The 14,440-nt window shown below is 41.3% G+C and overlaps 1 protein-coding gene across 4 annotated transcripts in view; it reads right to left on the reverse strand.

The window, feature by feature from the left end:
• Positions 1-1,941: 1,941 nt before the first annotated feature.
• Positions 1,942-14,440, reverse strand: part of abch1 (ATP-binding cassette, sub-family H, member 1) — a 39,596-nt gene continuing 27,097 nt past the window's right edge. For all 4 annotated transcript variants that reach the window (XM_050070802.1, XM_050070803.1, XM_050070805.1 and 1 more), the window contains 4 exons: positions 14,096-14,199; positions 11,187-11,346; positions 10,612-10,716; positions 1,942-7,690 (listed from right to left, as the gene is read on the reverse strand). In XM_050070802.1, the coding sequence (XP_049926759.1) occupies positions 7,584-7,690; positions 10,612-10,716; positions 11,187-11,346; positions 14,096-14,199 (476 nt within the window). In that variant the 3' untranslated portion in view covers positions 1,942-7,583. The remainder of the gene's footprint in view (positions 7,691-10,611; positions 10,717-11,186; positions 11,347-14,095; positions 14,200-14,440) is intronic.

Raw genomic sequence — 14,440 nt, forward strand, 5'->3', positions numbered from 1 at the left:
CATAACAATAAAGCATTTATGCTTAGGGCACCCACATGGCCAGCAGTGGCCCTGCTTTATTATTCCAATTAGGGAAATTCAGGTGGTCAAGGTGCAGAGGTGCCTAAAACAAACATTAAAACAGATAAAAAAGAATTATATACAATATAGTTCCTTCCTTACATCAGCCAAACACAGATATATATGCACAAACACGAAGAGCACTTGCAGGTACCCTTGCTCTAGCCAACGCTTGGTCAAGCCCTCAGGAACAGCGCCAGGCTTTGAAGGCAATTTGACATAGTGGTCAAACTGTGGAATTACAACTTCCGGCTCTGTCACAAGATACCACAGGGCCCATAAAAGGTTTTTCCCATAGACTTACATTGTTAAAGAGATGTCTGTAAATCAGTGAATTATTTTTTTTCAGCATCACAACCCCCGTGAAACAACTTGTTTCATCTATTTGGTACAATAACATTTCAAAAGTCTAGAAGAGCCACCAGATTAAATCATTTCATCCTGATTCAAGTTAACAGAGGCAAAACCAGAAGTTAGCTGCCTGGCTGCCTGAAGTCTCTGGTGTGCGTGCATGTGTAAACATAGTGGAAGATGCGGGTAATTTTACACACAGAAGTCGAACCTTTTGGCGCTGCATCCATTTCTCTTTATACATCCATGATTTGGCCTTTTAATTAGATTTATTGACTAAAACAAAAATGAAGAATGGTGACAGCCTTGTCCTTTAAAGGTCCAGTGTGTATTATTTACATGTAGTGGTATCCAGCGCTGAGGTTGCAGAACTTAAACTTTTCCTATGTGCCAAGCTTGTATAACTATGGTGGCAAATGCAAAAACACAAACACAAATGGCCTGATCTAGAGCCAGCGTTTGATTTGTCTGTTCTGGGCTACTGTAGAAAAACAACATGGCAGACTCCACGGACGAGGACCTGCTCCTCATGTATTTATAAACAGCTCATTCTAAGGTGATGAAAACACAATTCTGATTTCCAAGGGATTATAAACTAATGAAAACATACTTATGGATAGTATATTCCTTTTCTACCAGTTGACTCCCCTAAATCCTACACACTTAACCTTTAAAGTGCAGTCAGTTGTAAAGTATGTGAAAGCAAACCTAAGATATTTTAGCAACCAAAAGTGGAGAGGGTGCACGGAGAAGAAAAACATGTTGACATTGAATTTTTGACCTTTGAGCAGTCAACAAATACAATCTCAGTTGTCATGGATATGTTGTGGGTACAGATGTCCTAAGTTATTGGCTGAAATTGGCCTTAAAATGTTATGTAAATGTTCTTGTTTGTACCACAAAAGGTTTCATCCAATCTATTTATATCTGACCTAAAAAATGTTGGCTTGCTATTCAGTTAATTCTACTTGTAGTTAATTAACATTCGATCTCAAAACAATTTTTTTTGCTATTTAACTATTTAGACACATAATTACTGCGACACAAATGCATAGCATACACACACATGCACATAGATCAATTCACTTACAACACAAGTAAGTTCAAACACACTTCAGAAATGCACACTCAGTGTGTGCTAACTTTGTGGACACACACCACAGGCAACATGAGCATGCACAGACTCATAATAACCCCAGAAAACACATGAAAATAACCCACAGGACACACACAAAACATAACACGGCACACCCTCCCCTCTCTCACACACACACACACACACACACACACACAGTTCAAGCAGTCAACCGATGAGGATCTAGATTCTCCTGAAGGCAGCGGGGTCATCGTCATCACCATGGCAACAGGCAACACAGTGATGCAAGCGAGCATGATGTCATTGAATAAATCTGTCGTCCGTGGCCTGCGGGTGTTTTTGTAACCACAGGAATTGTGGGGGGGATTTTGTACTTTTGGTATTGAGTAAAAATCTGGCAGTGCTCTGAAATGCAAAACGACAAGACAATAGGGAGGATTTCTCAAAGAGGTTTATTCTTTCAAAATACATGAATAAGCCTTCATCAAAGCATGTCTGCTATCACAGTGCATACATGTCACAACACAGGAGTGGAAATGCTTCACATGCCCTTTAGGGAGACACAGCGGAGGTAGTCGAGAGGAGTTTGGAGCAGAGTGGAATTCATAACATTACATCTGTTTACATGAACTGCAACGTCCCAGTATTAACCACACAAAGTAAAAAATCTGAATAAAAGGGGGCTATGTACTCAGTATTTAAATTTTAATGGCGTAATAAAGTACCAGCATGTAGGATTCAGGGGGATATATTAGCAGAGATAGAATATAATACAATAAGTATGTTTTCTTTAGTGTATAATCACCTGAAAATAACAATCATTATGATTTTGTTGCTTTAGAATGAGCCGTTTATATCTACATAGGGAGCAGTTCCTTACCTACAGAGATCAACATGTTGCACTGAACCAAACACTGGCTCTAGATAGGGCCATTCATGTGTTCATGTCGGCCACTATAGTTAGCAGCCCCTCCACAACGAGTGTCAGAAAAACACAGATTTTGTTTCCCTGAAACTGCTTTATTCAGTGTTTTTACCGACTTAAATAACCAACTCTGAGAGACCTCTGCTGATAATTCAGCTCCTGGTAAAAACCTCCTGAACGTCTGGATCTTACGTCATCAGAGAAATAAGGTGAGCACAGATAAGCAGGTGCTAGGCTAGCGGCTCGTCTCCAACATGCTAAACAGCTTTGGAGAAATACATATTTGTAATGTAAAGCTACTTTATTCAGTGTTTTAACCAGTTTTAATCACCTGGGGTCTCATTTATAAACATTGCATATGCAAAAAACAAGGCCTGAACAATGCGTAGTACTACACGTGCTAGCCACTTCCCACGCAAAAGTAGTGATCTATAAAGACAGACTTGACGGGAGAAACTTTGACCCATGCTTACGAACATTTTGGAGACAGGAAACTGGCAACACAGATGTTGAGGTGGAAGCCTGATTGTAGAAATTGTCTAATATTTTTTGGCGCATGCCATTTTTGGTATGGAGCCAATGCATTGTTTTATAAAGAACACCCCTGGTCTGTCTGTTTTGGAGGAAGAGACCTTTGCAGATAATTCAGCTCCTGCTAAAAACCTCCTGAACAATGAATGATGAAGGAATTCTAACTGGGAGAAGTTTCAGCTGGATGCAATCTGTATTCCTCACCACAAAATGACACTAAATCCCCCTAAATCTAACACTCTTTAGACTTATAAGCCCCAAACGTTAAAAGAAAACATCCATAGGTATTATTTATTAAGAGTTTAGCACTCCAAAACTCAGATAATCTGCTTCATCAGGGCTGTGCAGCTGTGGTTTGATCAAATTTTCATTTAAATATTGCTAAAATTCTGATTACTGCATGGAAAAACATGACCCCCCGCCCACTTCATACCACAAACAAAACAACACAGACATAAACCACATGCAGAAGGTATCCTAAGGCAGTCATGTAGCGTTGGGTGCAACACAGAGGCTGAAAAGTTCAGTAAGAATTCAGCTTTTGAAATAGTGTCTTCAGTAGTATAATTGCAGTTCATGTAAATCTTATAAAATGCTTTCTACATCAGGTGATTTGCTTTAAGATGTCTGCTTTTTAGAAAAATGGTTAGTTGGTTTTGTACATAGATTAGAACAAAAATCACCATGACAATCTTAAATATAAATTGTTCAATTTTTTTTTTAAAAATGCACTCACAATATTACCCAATAAGGTCCATACTTTCTCGCAAGTGTTGCCAATTTTACCAGAAACTGTCCACCATTTTAAACTTTATAAAATACATTATTGTGTGATGGGAATAGCGGGGCACAGAGGTAATCCCAGCAGCATGTGGGATTCAATTTTCTGTCAAGGTAAGAGTATAAACAGAGCTACAGTATTACATCCTCACAGTTTGGCTCTCCTGTTTCTACCAAACAAGAACACAGTGTCCCTTAAAATGTGCAGCAGGAACATTGATGAATGTACAGCAGAGCGACAGCAGATTTACAGCGCAGGGAGCTCCCTCCTCAAGATTCAACATCTGACTTTACACACGACTTTACCATAAGAGCACGACGTAATCCGGTGCAAACCAATCAGAGGGATTCAGATTCATTATTTATCATGTTAAAGGACACACAAATTCTACAGTACATTAATATAACTGGGCAGAGACAGAGGGAACAGTCAGGGGAACACAACACATGCTGGTATATGTGTTTAGTCCTACAGCATGAATAGGTAAAACATTTGCTATTAAGGAAATATTCTGCTGTATTAGGCGTGCATCCAGACGAATGTAAACAAGTCTTTGTGAGATTGGCACAACATGTGATGCAGAGTCTGTAGTCTGCCTTTCAACACTGTGGGTCTGTCAAAGGTTTGGAAAATATACCTATTTGCTTTGTTGCCAAGAGTTAGAAGAGAAGATCAGTACCACTCTTGTCTTTGTACACTAAATATTTAGCTACACCAAGTGGCTGATTAGCTTAGCTTAGCTTAGCATAAAGACCGGAAATGGGGAAACAGTGAGGAAGCTGCTGTGCCATGACAAGAAGAAATGAGATTTAGAGATGTTCGTATACAGATTTTATTACCTCTATTACAGAGCCAGGCTAGCTGTTTCCCCCTGTTTCCAGTCTTTGTGCTAAGCTAAGCTAACTGGCTGCTACAGTTCAGTTCAGTTCGGCACGCATTTCTTTCTGTTTCCACTGTAAAAAGTTGTGGATGGTACCAATAGAACCGTTCTGTACCGTCCCCATGTTTGGTCCCCCCTCTGTTGGGGTACCTAGCACACAGATCTGGTACTAAAAGGTGGAGCTGTGAACACTGCAGTCTGATTGGTCAATAGAGGACGGTCACTCTGCTCAGGGCTGAGTTGTGGCTGGTTTTGAGGCTCATGTAACCACTGTTCATACCGTGGAGAGTTTTATTAGTAAACTATAAAATGAAAGGATGTTTTGCTGCCTCTCACAGTTGACGACGTGAATCAACACACCTTAAATTTCACTGTGACAACTTTGACCATAACTTTATTTTTTATATAACATACACTTTTAGTAATGAGTGGATCTTTAAGCATTTATCTATATTAATTTTGACCGGATTATGTGAACTGCATATATTCTAATCCTCACTTGGAGAAAAGAAAAAGCGTTGGGAGCGTCGTTCCTGTGGGCTCCAGCAACACTAAACCCCTGAGCTTGCCTGAGAAGGACTAAATGCACAAACCCACTATTTTTAAACATCCCATGGAGAGATACTCTCACTGCAGCCCGTTTTATTTTGTTCTGAAAATGTCCGTGCATCCATCAGACTATCACAAGGTTGACACATAAAACAGACAGCCATTCACACCTATGGGCAATTTAGAGTCAACATCTAACCTAATCTACATGCACTTGCATTGTGGGAGGAAGCTGGAGAACCCGGAGAAAACCCACGCTGACACGTGGAGAACATGCAAACTAAACACAGAATGGCCAGAATGGCAACACTGCACCACTGTGCTGCCTCACAAAAGTGGTACTGATCTTCCCATATAACTCTCAGCAAGAAAGTAAATATGCAAGATGTGGAATTATTCCTTTAAAGGTAGAACACATGGTCAAGTCAAAGAGCTCACTGATTTAGGGATCAGTCTGTCCAAAATGCAAAGACATGAACTGGGTGTAATTTATCATTAACAGAGTACAGTTATCTTTTTTTTTTTTTTTTTTTTTTAAATAATGTGATTACTTTATTTTCCAATTACCCTTTCCAATTTTATCATCCATTATTTTAACAGTCTCACTTATAACTGGACAAATACCCCACAATCTAAAGACTGATCATTGTTTTAAAGGTCCAGTGTGTAGGATTTAGGAGGATATATTGTCAGAAATGGAATATAATATTCATGACTATGTTTTCTTAAGTGTACATCCACCTGAAAATAAGAATCCTCATGTTTTCATTACCTGAAAATGAGCCATTTATATCTACATATGGAGTGGAGTTCTCTTCAACAGAGTCCACCTTGTTATTCTACAGTGGTCCAGAAGAGACACAGCAAACACTGGCTCTAGATAGGGCCATGTGCGTTCTCGCATCAGCCACCATAGTTTTCTGCAACATCACTGCTAGATGCCACTAAATCGTACAGACTAGACCTTTATAAACAAAATAATGTGTTGTATTTTTTAAAAATCCAATAATATAAAGTCAAAATAAAGAGATTTACTGATTCTTTTGTACACAAAAAGGAAGAAAAATCAAGTATTCTGACTCAAACTCAGTCTTTTCCCTCTCACTTCAAACTACAATTTAGCTGCATGGCGGCTTAGATTTTACAGTTATTCTTCATTTCTTTATTTTGCTTCCCTTTCCCCACAGTGCAGGCACCAAAACATCCCCACATCTCCGTGACATGTTCCAAAACAGCATTACTCCTGTGTGCTTTTACTCTGTGTTATTGTTGGTGAAAGAGTCATAAACAAAGTGTAAAGTATGAGCAGGCTGAAAAACATATATTGCATGGATGCAGACTTCACCTGACCTGCGACAAGGATCTATCCAACAGCCTCCACTCTGTCCAGCAAAGTGGAGCTTTCCCATCACCACCTTCAAACCAAACATTTTCTCTCCCACAGGAGATGCAGGCACAAAACACAAGTTAAGGAGAACACCATCGACCTGAACTGAGAACGATGACGGTTTGCAGCTGAGCACCTGGTAATGAGGGGTTACCACTTCCTGTCACACACCAGACAGGACTGACGTAAATCTGAACACAGTATCAAGAAGCAAGCATCTAAGGAAGGTACTGTTGTTGTGGGAAACCTGAACGGGTGAGAATTTCCTTGACAATATGAAGCGATCAGCACTTTTAAAACCTATTCTTGGTTCCCACGACATAATGCAACAACAATCCTGTCCTTGACATTTCTGCTTGTAAAGCAACCGGAAAAAATAAAAAAGTTTTCACATTTTTTTGTTGACAAAAACATTATTTTGTGCTGATTTTTTGTCCTTCACACATTTACATACATGTTTCTCTATAATGCAGATATAAGGTAGGCAACAAACACTGTGCGGACAAAACAATCGTCCCACAGTTATAGTCAGTATATTCACCGTTAAATCTCTCTGTGAGCTTTCAGAGAGAGGGCAAACAGAAATAAAAAAGTGACCCTGAGTTGGTACATGGCCCATTATGGGGGTGAAAAGTTCCAACAAGCTGCACATAGAAGTGAAACAAACTAAACACTGTTCTGATTTACATTAATTATATAACATATATTCTCACATTGTGCATGTACATATTCTGTCTTGCACCTCTACGTGCAGCATTTTGAAATTTCACCCACGCAGGCCAAAGCAACTGTTGCAGGATCAGGCAGCTGATCGGTGTGCGTGTGTGAGACAGACAACATGGAGGAGGGAGACTGATGCATCATCCCAGTCAGTCCCTTAAACCACAGTGACCCCCTCCCTCCTCCTGCTCTGCTGCCCCCACTCCATCCAAAGACAGGATGCCCAGGTGAGTCGTTGGGCTCCTGGGCTTCACCTGACGGCTCTGTCCCCCACGCTGAAGGAGGAACTCTGGGGCGAGGCCGTCACGTCCTCAGCTTTAAGATGACCGTGGCCAGGATGAGGAAGAAAGTATTCCAGCCCAGGGTGACGGCGAAGCCTCGCCACACCATCATCCGAGACAGACCCCAACCTGTTGGAAAGATTTATGGATATATTCACTTTTATTTAAATACAGAAGGCTGAGGGTGGACATGCTGTATGATGGGGGTCATCCCAGTGTGTAAACAGGTGGCTGTTAACGCTTGTCAGATGTTAACTAAACACAAACAGTCTTAGAAGAACTTTGGCTTAATAAAATACAGTTTTGTTACCTTAACTTAGCAAAAAGGCTGGAAACAAGTGGAAACAGCTCACCTGGCTCTGTCCAAAGGTAAAACCAGCTACCTGCCAGCATCTCTAAAGCTCACAAATCGTGTCACATCTTGTTTGTTTAATTCATACAACAAAAGGCTCTATGTCTCTGTCTCCAGTCTTTATGCTGAGCTAAACTAACCAGTTGCTGGCAGCAGCTTCATAATTAATTGCCAGATATGACAGTAAAATATATCTCCTCTCCAACTCTCATTTCACAAAATGTCAATCTCTTTCTTTGAATTGGCAGAAATTTGATTTAAATCTGAAACCATCTGATCAAAGAAAATGATAATGAGCCAGACATTTAATGCCCGTTCTCAGTACTTGACAGTTTTAGCTGCATTTTTGGCTTCCTAATTTTATAAACTGCACAACGTACTTTAAAATGAATATAAAATAAGGCATCTAAGAGTCAAAGTAATCCTGTGAAGCAGTGATGAGCTGCCTCACAGGTTACAAGAGTGATCACTTGGACCATTAAACAAACTAGTTTTGTAGGTTTAAGTAAATGAAATGTCCTCTTCTCACTCTATGTCTACCACTGCACTTGAGCAAGGCAAGGCTGCTCAGCTGCCAACAGCACTATGCAAGTGTTTCACTGTATGTACACGACAGGTCATCAGCTAACTTCCCTCGAATACATAGTCCACTGTGGGTCTGTAATATTCATACATAGGAGGGAAAGTGTCACGTAGAGTATCTTTTGCATAATAGATCACACTGATGAAGGCTGTAATTAGTATTTACTGTAAACAACAGTTATGGTGATGACACATGAGTGACAAGATCAGGTGGGGTTTATCCTCTCTCGGGTTCACATGTCCATTAGATAAAGTTGTGGGAAATCTGAACTCCTCTCAGACTGGTAAAATTGTTGAACGAAGAGTCCAAAATAGGCAAACAAGTAGCTGGGGATCATGTTTAACAGCAGCAGAAATTGAGCACAGAGTTAGTTCAGGCAGGACGCCATGTCAAGCTCAGCTCACATCCCAACTGATGGAGCAGCTAAATGATGGAAGGGAGTCAGCTGATAGATCACATGATTCCTTTCTATGCAACCAATTGGCGAATCTCATTCAGGGCGCCCTATTTAAACTGCTCTGGTCTGCCTACTGTTGCTGCTTCCTCTGCAAGCAGCTTTGTAACCTACCTCCACCCCAGCTCCTCCATCTCATGCTGTGTCTGACTTATCAATGTAATTTCTGTTTGTCATTGATGTTGCTCTGTTCTGTTTCTGGGGGGTCTTTGCTGCTGCTCTCCCATGCTCTTCCATGTAGGCGCATGGAAGAGCATGGGAGTTTTGCTCTCTCTGCGTTAGGCTTTTTGCGTAGGCCCGAGGAAAGGCAGAGGGGCCCCAGAACAGAGCCATACCATCAAATATAATACTGCAAATGAAATAAAGTTTTCTTTGACCAAAGTAGTCCTGGTCATATATCCAGTTGTATGCTCAATGTTTCCCAAACTCATGCATAGTTGCTAAAACATTTCTGCCCAGGAGTAGTGTGCCCTAAACACGAAGAGAACACGCATGCATATGAGCTCCACTTGAGCAAAGTTCAAAGCATGTGCATGCTCAGGTAGCCACGCATGAGACTATTTGTACTGACGTGTTTTAGATTGTAACGTTTTAGCGAAAATTAATATGTTTGGGAAGTACTGAGCATACAGCTGGATAAAGGAGACTTGGATTATACTGTACGAGTTGTGTGAGAGGTTGGAAATGAATGTTTTGATATAGTTTTGCCGTTGTTAAAGGCGGTCCCTGTTTACTTATATTCAAGAAGCATGTTCACCTTTTTTGGATTCTCTATGTACTGTGGGGGCTACAAAAAACTTAAGTCTTCCTCATGAATTCAAGGTAGTGCACAGTGTGTGACTGATATACAAATGGTCATTTTGTGGTTGAAGTGTTCCTTTAACTCGTGGTTTTATCAAATGATGCTGATCTGTATCATATACTGACATGTTTTTAATGTCTCTACACTACTGTCACTGTGTTTTCCTTTTTGTTTCACTACAATTTCAGTGCATATGTTGTATTACCATAATTCATATAATGAAGTTTATTCCTGATCTTGAAAACTGCAGACAATGTGGGATGATGACCCAAAAAGAACACACACAACACACATGTTCTTATACTCTGGATACAAGCTGATCCAGGCCGTAGTGAATGCTTGGATGTACATATAAGATATATAACATAAGGGATGAGACACTAAGTTTCAAGTGACTCCAATCAGTGAATGTTGCAGGATGCAGTTGCAAAGTTAAGCTCACCCCCCAAATTGAATTCTGACATTGTCGATTTCTGCCTATGTCTCGTCTTCCACCTCTACCTTTACGATAGGATTTTAAAACAGGAAACGTCTCCTCTGACTTCCTGTGCATGTATGTATGTGTATCATGTAACATGGAGGGAGCCTCGGACGGTTGTCAGGTCTTATTGTTCAGAGACGTCGAGGTCAAGAGAAGGAGAAAAGATTGAGAGACATTGAAACCACAATGCCTTCCATCCCAGGAAGCTGAGTTACACAGGATCCAGAGCTGATTAAAGATTTAGACGACTGGCGATGTTGTGCATAACAATCTGAGCCGCATGCATGCATCTGACCCGAACACATGCTGCCTGCACACCAGGCAAGCTACAGGGACATTATGAAACTGAGCGTTGTGTAACGTGTGCGTGTGCATTACCTCTGTACATGATACAGCGAAGGGCTTCGGAGGCGTAGGTCTGAGGAAGAGCCAGGCTGACGTAGCGGAGAGGATACGGGATACACTCCACAGGCCAGATGATACCTAATGTACAGGACAGAGAGGAGACCGTCAGCTATACCTGCTGTTAAAATGTTCTCTCCCAATAATGGACCCCATGAAGCATCTAAACAATCTCTGGTTTCTCGTGTTTTGGCCTTGTTGTGATGAGAACAAAGCACACAAAGAAGGAAGGAAGTGGTAAAAAAAAATACCAAGATATGAGGTTCATAGTTCAATCATGAAACTTGAAAACAACTGCCTGACAAATAACCTCACCACAAGGTTTCTGAGCACTTTAAGGACGTCTGAGGTTCAAAGATTATGTGATATGACGGAAACTCCCAGAACAGCTACTAAATAGAGTGTGTGGTAAAATTTTCTTACTTGCAGTGAGAGTTCAAGTAAACATCGAGCCTTTCAGATTTCTTTATAACTTCCAGAGTGGACAGGCTGCCTGTAGGATGGACAGTTAATAGTCAAACACACAAACACACATGCACAGGCAGGCCTACCGCTGATGATGAGGTTGGGGTAGAAGATGCCCAGGGCGGCCTGGTTTGCACTCTGCTCGTCGTCGATTGCCGCCGAGATGACGAGGCCAAACGAGATGCCGGTGATGCCCTGCAGCACAATCAGAATTATGACCAGCACCAAGGAGCCTTCATTAGGCATCTGTGGAGAGGGAAAGAGAAATGAGGTAGAGGAGTGAGAGAAGGTGAAGATAAGAGGCTATTTTCATCACAAAGCTGCTCTGGACCTAAAGTGGAATAAAATGATTAAAAAAGAGTGCGATAAGGAGAATTACAGACAGAACAAAATGACATTTGCAGAGCGATATACAATATGTTTACATGCACAAAATCTAAATGACCATATATCCCTTCTGTGCGGAGTTTGCATGTTCTCCCCGTGTCAGTGTGGGTTTTCTCCGGGTACTCCAGCCTCCTCCCACAGTCCAAAGACATGCAGGTTATGGTGACTCTAAATTGTCCGTAGAACATGAGTGTGAATGGTTGTCTGTCTCTATGTGTCAGCCCTGTGATAGTCTGGTGACCTGTCCAGGGTGTACCCTGCCTCTCGCCCAGTGTCAGCTGGGATAGGCTCCAGCCCCCCGCGACCCCTAACAGGAAAAGAGGTTACAGAAAATGTACTGTAACCATGGTGATCTGTCACATGACTGGTAAATGAGCTGTATATGAGGAGACTGGAAACATCCTCAGATAGCATGCTGGTGAAGGCGAGATAGACGAAAAGGTGTGGTGAAAACAGACGTTTGTGCATGTGTGTGCCTTTCGGACCTGTGTGTAATTGACAAGCAAGAGTGAAAACACTGAATTTCCCCTCAGGGGGATTAATAAAGTAAAATAAACTTAAACTATGCAACATGTTTTAATTTTGATGTGCTTGAACTGAAGCTCACGCTGCTCTGCACATCGCTGTGTCTGTTCTCAAAGTTAGACTTTAACGCAGAAGGCAAAATCATGTGATTGTTAAAGGGAAACTCCTCTGATGTCAGTCTAAAGCCTTGTGAGGCTCCAAAGGGAGCTGTGTGAAGTCTGAGAAAAATGCCTCAAGTGATGTCACTTGAGTCAGCGCTGGTCATGGCCGAATACTATAACTTTGAAACTGAACAACCTGGTGCTGTGGAGTTAGAAAGGAGTGCAGCTCGCTTCTCATCTCTGCTACACGCTCAGACCCAAGGCTACTAGCAGCTACTAACACAGCACACACCAATTAATTTTTATTATTTTCATTTAAACACATGGGTACCTGTCTCGATGTAGTACTCTGGCACACACATGAATGTCAAGTTGCATTGTGGGTAATGTAGGCACCAGCATTTAACAAGGAAGAGACAAGCATGCAATATAAAAAGTAGATTTCTCTGGTTCTGCTGCAGTTTGATCCTTTTTAAACCATCCATTGTGAGTCTGATGATGTTACAGGAGTGTAAAGCTAAATCTGTGAAATGCTCTTTTAAGGAACATGAGAACAGATGAGAAGATAAGATGAAGAGCAATGGAAAAAAAAGAGAGATAAAGGGAACGAGGAGGAGACCTACAGAGACAGAAACACTCTCTGATGTTCTGCACTGATCTTCGGCCAAAAATACTACAAAAAATGAAAAGAAATGTTTTTGCTGAGTGAGTTTGGTTGTAAATCACACAGACAGAGAGGAGCGCAGACAGAGCGGAGGCGCTGCACGAGACGAGAAACAAAATCAAACAAGAGCTGAAATAAAAGTCTCAGAAGATTCAAGGTGATAACTCTCTTAACTTAAGTAGAATCTGAGGGCATTTGTAAGAAAGACTGAGTCTCCTGGTGTGTGTGTGTGTGTGTGTGTGTGTGTGTGTGTGTGTGTGTGTGTGCTGGTGCACTTGTCCTCGGTGTGTTAAGACACTATCCGTCTCCCTTGACAACGTGCAAAAATAGACCTGCACCGACAGTCCACATGACTGCTCGGTTGCCACAGCAATCAAGGGCTGTTGTCGTGGCGATCCCACAGTGATCCCTGGATACGGCCAACGCAGGAAGTGATTTATGCGGTGGTGGTCTCTTTGGACTTCAGCACCTTAATTAACACACACACCGACGCTAACACACACACATTGTCAGACGGAGACGAGAGCACACACCCATAAAAGAGTGCGCCTGCATGGACTCAACGCACACACACAAATGATATCTATCCTCTTGTCTTGAGTGCCTTCTTCCTGGATTGATTTCATTCACATGTGTATTGAAAACCAATGATGAACAGAACCCTCACGTCCCTGCAGTAAACATGACCCCGCTGACCTTCAGAGACTCACACAAGAAGATTTACACCTCTCCTACACACTGTCACGTACACCCTGTTCGGAAAAGAACTAAATTACACGACACGATCTTGGAAGAAAATTCCCGTTTGATGATTAAAATAAATTCAACATAATTATGTGCTGTAGGTAAAGTTCTGATGATGTAGTAAAAATGCAAATGAACATGCCTGCTAGGTTTGTGCCACATTAACCTTCAACATGTCAAACACAGTGACCTTTTAATGAGACGCTCAGAAAACTGGCTTGAACAGCAACTTTGGTGGTCAAATAGAACATGAAATATTGTCATTTTAACATGAATTGACTGCGTTGTGGTCTCAGGGGTAAAACTGTATTGACACTGTGGTCTGGTTTTCCAAACAGGTATTGGCATTACAGTGAAGAGCAAACCACACAGAAGAGTGATTGGAAAAACATGTGTACCTGTGTGTCTGTAAAAATACATGGTTAAAGCAGAAAGCTTTGTTTATTCAAACAAAGAGGCCCTGATTTCTATTTATCATTTGTTTCATTTCTTATTTAATATTTCTCTGCTGTTACTTTCTTTCATCTTAACTGAGGAGTGTGTGTTTGTGATTGTCGCTGTCAGGAGGACGAACCTTGAAGACGAGCAGTATGAAGAGGAGCAGCAGGATGATCTGAACGCTGATGACAAACAGCTGAGAGAAGAGGTGAGCTAGCATCGTCTCCAAAGAGCTCACACCTGGTGGAGACACAAAATATTAATGCATTTTATTATTTAGTTATAGGGTCTGTCCAAAACCTCATTAGATATCAGAAGTAAATAATCCCAAACACAGGTTCCTTCAGTCTCATCTGAATCTAAATGGTCATAACAAATAATTTAAATGCATTTTAATTATACCATCAAAAGATTTCTTATATTAATCCTTTTAAAATGTCCTCTAAATGCTCGGCGTTTGCTTGGACGCGTCAGCTTCATT

The sequence above is a fragment of the Epinephelus moara genome, chromosome 19 (genome assembly GCF_006386435.1).
Source record: "Epinephelus moara isolate mb chromosome 19, YSFRI_EMoa_1.0, whole genome shotgun sequence".
In the NCBI taxonomy this organism is placed as follows: domain Eukaryota; kingdom Metazoa; phylum Chordata; class Actinopteri; order Perciformes; family Serranidae; genus Epinephelus; species Epinephelus moara.